This window comes from Symphalangus syndactylus, chromosome 22 (assembly GCF_028878055.3).
Source record: "Symphalangus syndactylus isolate Jambi chromosome 22, NHGRI_mSymSyn1-v2.1_pri, whole genome shotgun sequence".
In the NCBI taxonomy this organism is placed as follows: Eukaryota; Metazoa; Chordata; class Mammalia; order Primates; family Hylobatidae; genus Symphalangus; species Symphalangus syndactylus.
The window spans coordinates 62,468,546-62,476,172 of NC_072444.2; the positions used below are offsets into that span (position 1 = coordinate 62,468,546).

A 7,627-nucleotide genomic window follows, 5' to 3' on the forward strand; every position below is an offset into this window, starting at 1 on the left:
CCTCACCAGTTGACTAAAGTCTTCCACAACTGGAGCCCAAAAAACTCTTTCAAATTTATCTGCTGCTAATTCCCTATACCCTGTACAGGCTGGTGTGTTGTATAGGTCCAAACACATTTAAGTCTTCATTTTCTAACAAGGAAAATTTTTTAAAAAAGAAAAAAATTGACTTTTTAAATAAACTTTGATTTTGATAAGAGAGTAAATCGTCTATGCTAATATTTAATCAATGTGCTAAATTATAGTTCCATTTATTATTTTATATCATATCTAAATACAGCATTTCATTATATAAAATGCTCATCTTCGGCCAGGCACGGTGGCTCACGCCTGTAATCCCAGCACTTTGGGAGGCCGAGGCAGGCGGATCACAAGGTCAGGAGATCGAGACCATCCTGGCTAACATGGTGAAACTCCATCTCTACTAAAAATACAAAAAATTAGCCGGGCGTGGTGGTGGGCGCCTGTAGTCCCAGCTACTCCGGAGGCTGAGGCAAGAGAATGGCGTGAACCCGGGAGGCGGAGCTTGCAGTGAGCCGAGATTACGCCACTGCACTCCAGCCTGGGCGACAGAGTGAGACTCTGCCTCAAAAAAAAAAAAAAAAAATGCTCGTCTTCTCTAATTTCATACTCATAACAGAATTTTATTCAAGGTCTACATCTACCGTTCAGATAAGTCACTCTTACCACTGCTTTAGTCTTTCTTTCCACAGTTCACTTCAGTATCAGGTTTAGTGTATTCATTTCCACCCAGGTTGTTTGAGATACAGCACTTCTTTGGATCTCTTTGTGCTGCTGTTTCAGAAGTTTTATCCTAACATCCAAATACCTATCTGCATATATTAGGGAGATGGCCATTTTATTTGTCTTGTGTGTATATTTATGATTTGCTTTTTTTTTAAAAAGGGCTTTTGGTATAACAAATGTAGCCCCTCATTATATAAAATATTTTATAGTCATTGAATATCAGACTATTGTCTCTTTCTGAAAGATAATTTTTAGGAGGAATAATTTCACATTAGGGCACTATATTAATCCATTGTCATACTACTATGAAGAAATAGCCAAGATTGGGAAATTTATAAAGGAAAGAGATTTGACTCACAGTTCTGTATGGCTGGGGAGGCCTCAGGAAACTTACAATCATGGCCGAAGGCAAAGGAGAAACAGGTACCTTCTTCACAGAGCGGCAGAATGGATTGAGTGCTGAGAGTAGGGGAAGGAGCCCCTTATAAAACCATCACATCTTTTGAGAACTCACTCGCTATCATGAGAACAGCATGAGGGAAGCCATGATTCAGTTACCTCCACCTAGTTTCTCTCTTGACATGTGGGGATTATGGGGTTTATAGGGATTACAATTCAAGATGAGATTTAGGTGGGGAAACAAAGCCTAACCATATCAGGCACTTAGGGTACTGCCCCTCTAATTTTCCAAGGAAGTTTCTGCTTCTGTGGCTTACTCCTTGTTTCCCATTGCTAGCTATTGGTACTCTACCTGTTCATTAATCCCTGTGAAACTCAAATACCAACATTTTCCTTTTTAAACAGTCTGGAATAACTTGTTCATGTCTCTTTTGTCGTGGTAGTTACCCCATGATAATATTGTAGTTATTTATATAAACATCTTCCTCCTCTATCAAACCCCAGGGAGTTTGGGTGAGGGGAGGTAATTACTATGCTTTATGGATTGTTTTAAAGCATGTATTTGAGCAAATAAATAAAATGTATTAGTAAAAACTAATTTATTGCCTGTGATTTTTAGAAAAACAGTATAGGAAAAAAAATCTAATATTTATATGTCAAATATTACATACATTGCCTTATTCAATCATAATAATTCAGGGAGGTGTTGCTATTGCTATCCCTATTTTAAAGAGTAATTGATCCCTAGTGAAATTACATAACTTTTCTGAGGTCACCAGCATGGTAGAATCAACCCCAGGTTTGCCTATCCCTAGAGTTTGCCTATCCCTAGAGTGCATGCTCTTTCTACTGGTCTTTGGGTCATTGTGATTTCTTGCTCTTGAGTGATGCCCAAAACTCTTTAGACTCAACATAATGTCTATAGCTTCCACATTTCCTAGAGGATCCTTGTTTCACAGGTAAAGTAAGCTGTTGACCTGGTATAGACCTACTGATATAAAAACCACGTACCTTTTACTGTTACATATGAGCCGCCAAAGAAACCCAAATAGATGTTTTCATAGCATCTAATTCTGTTAAATGGATTGCAGAAGAGTTAGAGGATGACAGTTTTAGAGATTTTATATTTTTGCCAAAAACAGAAGCCTTAGGACAAGAGAACTGCTATAATATGCCAGGTCTTTGGTGTATACTTCAGGTGAAAGAAATTTATAATAAAACTTGAAAATGCTTCTGAGAAAATGTCAAAAAAAATAGCCTTCTAAAGACTACTTCTTTCAAATACTAGCCTTTGAACATCTACCATTAGTGTTTGGAGTTTCAGAAATATTATTGATGCCCCTTCTCCCCTGGCAGTAAATATCCATGAAGCAATTTAATGGGGATGACCACTGGATGAACTTGCTGTTAACCTAGATGTAGCACCTGGAAGTTACACCAGATAATAATGTCCATTCTGCCTGGCCCAGCACAGTTCTGTAATGCACTCTCATTCTTCCCAAGTTTGAGAGTGGTACTTGCACCTCCAAAGGCTTGTCTCTCACAAGTGGCTGCCAAAACAAAATATGGTTTGCTGCTTTCATCAAACTAGTTAATCTCTCCTGGCTTGAGAATGAGTCCTTGCTGAGAAGTGCCAGAGGCTTGCTTGTCAGTCCACAATGAGCTCACTTTTCTGGCTTAATTCATGTTTATCCTTTGCTAAAATGCAGATGACCCTAAAAGAGGTCACTTTAAAATGTGTCTGCCGTGATCTTTCACAGCCAGGATTGCAAAATGGTTTTATGCTGTGTGCCAACTCCAAAAGCAGCTATGGCTGTCAAGGGTGCTGTTAGGAAGAATGATGAGGCTACACCTCAGCTCAACAGGAGAGAATAGAGTGATGGATTAGAGATGTCCACCTGGGCACAGGATGACTGGTGGTGTTGGTGGCCTATGTGCCAGGCATTTATGGGTCCTGATTCAGTGAGTGAGGGAGGTGATCATACCTTTTCTGAAACCAGAGTGGAGGAGGAAAAAATAAGAAATAAACTTACTTCTAAAGGAAAAATTTGGATACTGTAGGGAGAAAGGAAAGCAAGCCAGAGGTTCTAAAGACAAGCCTCCTAGTTGCTGGCCTTCTCAGTGTTGGCCTTGCTGAGTGCAGTCTTGCCCCTCAGCTCCTCCTCCTGAGGTTCTTTTTTGCTGGCCAGAAAGCCTTGCAAAGCTGCTATTTGGCAAAGTACTACCATATTCAGTGGTCCAGAGATTAATATTTGAGAGGAGGCTGATCTATTCTAAGCCATAAAACTTCTCAGATCTCATGTATTCGTAATTGTGATTTTGGTATCTGGCAATTGGGAGGTTGCACAATATGAAAAGATGCATGATAAATGAGGTCCTAATCCCAGTGATCCCCAGCACACCACGTGGCCCACAAAGGTCCGAGGCCTACCTATTAGTAGCCCCCACTGGCCACAGTGTCCGTGATTCCAAACATGGTAAGTGGTATAAACATATTTGTGTAAATTTTGAATAGAATATTCCAAGCCTAGATCATAGAGGCTGGCCAAGTTGACGTGTCTCCCGGGTGATAGTATTGTCTCTTTATAGAGATATGACCACCTCTAGCCTTTCTCCCGGCTTTGCATTCTCAACTCCCCAATGCCTAGAATTCTCTAATTTCTCCTTGCCAAGTGGCCTTTAGCAAATGCCCATTAAGGGTAGACTGCCAAAATCTCTGTTTTGGAAGCAACTACATTTCTTACCCCTCTCTTCTTCTTTGCTCCCTTCCCGCACAAAAAAGAAAACCAAGAGAGTTGGGAGGGAGAAGACTCCTGCTGTAATTTCAGATGAACTTCCTTGTACTCTTTTCTGCCATTAAGACAACCCACCCCATCACCACCACCACCATCAGGGTAGATTTACAGGCTGTTACTTTCAGATTGCCTCACCCTCTGGTGTGTGTGTGATATCTTAGCACCTTCAAATGATGTGGAATGGTATACCCAGGACTCCATGTCAAGCGGGGTTCATGCCAGAGCCTGAGCCCATCGGTATAATTAGAGTCACTGGAACATACTTAGTATAGATAAAGTTAAATTGGATGTTATTCAGATAATTAAGCAATACCCTTTTGAAAATTGGAGAGGACCCGGAAAGCAGGAAATTGAAGGCCGAAGCTCCCTCTGGAGAAAATTCTGAGTCATGTTTTTGCATCTCTGCAGCTTCTCTGGTTGGAAGTTGTTTGCCTGCAGCCATCCCTGTCCAGCACTCAGCATATTCTCAATGAGCACCCGCTGCATGCCAGGTGCTAGGGTGGGGGGCCCTGAGAGAATCTGCAGTTCCTTTTAGGGTTTCTGCCAAAACCATTTTTAATTTATTTAACTTATAGGATTTGCTTCAAACATCAATCAAAAAATTAATTTTACTCCTCAAATTAAAACTTGAGCATTTTAAATTAGGAGTTTCTCCCTACAACCATTTTAATTGTATCAATTTTTTATTGCAGTAAAATTCGCATAATATAAAATTCACCATTTTAGCTGTTAAGTGTAAGAAACCAGACACAATAGACAACATACAGCATGATTCCATTTAAGATATCAAAATCTATCGCGGCAGAAAGTTAATTGATGAATGGCTGCCAGGGGCTGAGAGCAGGGGGAAATGGGGAGAGACTGCTTGGAAGAGTGCAGAGTTGCTTTTTGGCACGATGAAAGTGTTCTGGAGCTAGATAATGGTGATGGTACACATGCTGTGACTGTGCCAAATGCCACTGAATTGTATAGATTAAAATCTTTGTTTTTAAATTAGATTCACTGAGAGTACAAAAATTAATTCATATGTTCAGACAAAAAATGTCATTTCTACCAACTGCCAAATGAATGCCATATATATAGAGAGAGTGTGGTGAAAAGGTTAAAAGCTCAGGTCTGTGTGTTAGATTTGCTTAGAATTCAGGCTCTGCCACGCACTCAGTGACCTGAGGGAAGGTAAAGAACCTCGGTAGTCCTTCTCTGTAAAGTAGCAATAATTCTAATGCTTCCCTTGCAGGGTCGTTCTGGGATGTTTTGAGAGATTTTGTGTAAAACATTCAGCACAGATCTTGGCACTTAGTATGCATCCAATAAGCAATAGATGCTAATATAATATAAAAGCATGGAAGGTTGGAGACAGGGAGAGAGATGAAGGCAGGCTGTGTAGGCAGGGCAAAGCAAAGACCTTGAGGAGGGAGGATAAGTGTGGTGGTGAGAGAAGTTAAGTGGCAGAATTAAAGGTTGCAAGCATTTATAAATACAAGTTAAAATTTCCCCATACTAAGAAACAAGAAGTGTACTGCAGGGTGTTTTGCCCCACATCTGGGGCATCACTATGTGATTTGGGAATGTTGTTCAACTTAAGCTTTTCTCTCCATGAGAAGGAAAAGCAGCCTTCTCTGACTTGGCAAAGTTGTGGACTTCAGGTAAAGCAGAGACCAAGTGAGAATGGCTTTGCAAGGAGTAGAATTGGTTAAATTTTCCTGACACACTCTGGCATCTTGGCAGCTAAATGTCAGGCTCCAGGTCAGAGCAGAAGTGTGTTTACTTAAAAACAAGACCAGCAGGGTGAGGCCTGGCTGCTCCAGCTGCTTATGATGTTGAGCATCTGTGATGCGAAGGTCACAATAGCTTAAAAAATTAGTGAGAAAAGACATTCCTGTTGTTGTGTATCAACAAGAATATAAAAGGAAAACATCTCTTCTACTAACTTCCTTCATTCCACTAAACCAATTTTAAGATTGTGTAAAATGATGGCTTCTCCTTAACAGAGGGTGAAAGCATTCAATATTCACAAAAGGGAACCCGCACATCTAGAGAAATGAATCTTTTTGTCATTTTACCGCTTAAATTTCTATACCTCAAAATTGTCTTTGGCAGATGAAACAGAGCTCTATGAACTTACTTTATCTGAGGAATTTTTTTCCCTTTGCAGCAAGAAGCCAAAACCACATCAAAGCACACCTCCCCAACAGAAGCCTCTGACCTTAGCCTACGATGGAGACTTAGACATGTAATCTGAAAAAGAAATCCAAATGTAGACATCAACTGCCTTAACCGCTTTCTCTTTTGTAGCTCTCAGACTTCTCAGTTTTTTGAGGAATCTCAAGATGTGATATATTGGGCAGAATACAAATATTGCAAAAGTAATATTGCCTCAACTTCAGTTGGACATGGAGTCAAGGATTATTAGGTCTGCCATTTTGTTTTCAAGTTGTTTGTGGGTGTGTTTTATTTTTTGGTTTTCCCAAGGGACCTGAAAACCCTTCTCTTCCTGTTTGGAACTGGGAGGAAGAAAACATGATGGAATTCCCACAGACTTGAGTAAACTTGATCTTCAGCAGCATAATGACAATCCAGAGGAAAATCCAGTCAAGGCATTTACTCTAAATGACGAGTCTGACACTGCATTTTTACGCACTATATTAGTGCAAAGTCTTTATTCTTCCCATACTTCAACACTGAGTTTTCTAGAGTTTACATTGGTTTGAAGACTTTCAAATTGGATTGCCTATTTTCATGAACACAGAGAGAATGGATTACCATTTCAGAAATTCTCTGAGTTTTTAACCTTTAAATACTGTATTTTGTTTTGTAGCCAGGGGATGATGGCGCTTCATGGATTGCAGCTACTGAAAATAGCAGAGTGTGTGTAATTGCTGGACTAGATGGAAGCTAGGTCATTTCTGAAGGGAATGTGTACTGAATGTTAGAGTGTACAAACGAAATATGTGGTTAAATTGGAGAATGAGGTAGATTATTTGATTACTAAAACTGTATTTTAACAAAAACTTATCCATGTAGATATAGCATTAACCACACACAGTTGTAATTCAGTTTAATGATGACAAACTCTGCTTTTGTAATTTCAATTTTCTTATCTGAATATTTATAAATTCTTTTTTTGAATTTAATTATCTGACCTCATTTACTATACATCAAACACCGAACCTGTTTGTAGAAAGTCTTGCTTTTATAAGGTTTCAATAATATCTAAAACAACACATTAAAAAGCTGAGACCATTTTCTGAAGATAATTGTTTGTAATCATAGGTGTTGAAAGTAAAAAGGTGCCATCTTGTGGTATTGACTTGTATTTATAACAAATAAACTGCTCAAGAGACTGCAGTGTTGGCTCTTCTAGATTTATTCACTTCTGAAGTGCCTTACCCTTGCTTTGACAAAAACAGTATTAATATCAGTTTTTCAGTGTTTTGGGGGTTGACAGCTGCTATCACTGACAAAAACAAAAAAAGGAATCTTACCCCTCCACACTATCAGGCATACTAGGAAACAGCGCCAGTCACAATGACATAGAGTAGCTTTTAGGGAACATTTAGAGCTCAAATAATATTAGAAAAAACCACTGTAATCATGCAAACACTGATATGTAAATGATGTGAGAGAAGGAAGAAAGTGGAAATGTTAGAAATGTGACACAACAACCAGATTAAAGGATGTTTTCA

At 39.3% G+C, this 7,627-nt stretch overlaps 1 protein-coding gene across 1 annotated transcript in view; it reads left to right on the forward strand.

Moving 5' to 3' along the window:
* Positions 1-7,289, forward strand: part of THSD7B (thrombospondin type 1 domain containing 7B) — a 1,279,053-nt gene extending 1,271,764 nt beyond the window's left edge. The window contains exon 34 of the mRNA XM_063631314.1: positions 6,097-7,289. Within this exon, the coding sequence (XP_063487384.1) occupies positions 6,097-6,178 (82 nt within the window). The 3' untranslated portion in view covers positions 6,179-7,289. The remainder of the gene's footprint in view (positions 1-6,096) is intronic.
* The last annotated feature ends 338 nt before the right edge of the window (positions 7,290-7,627 follow it).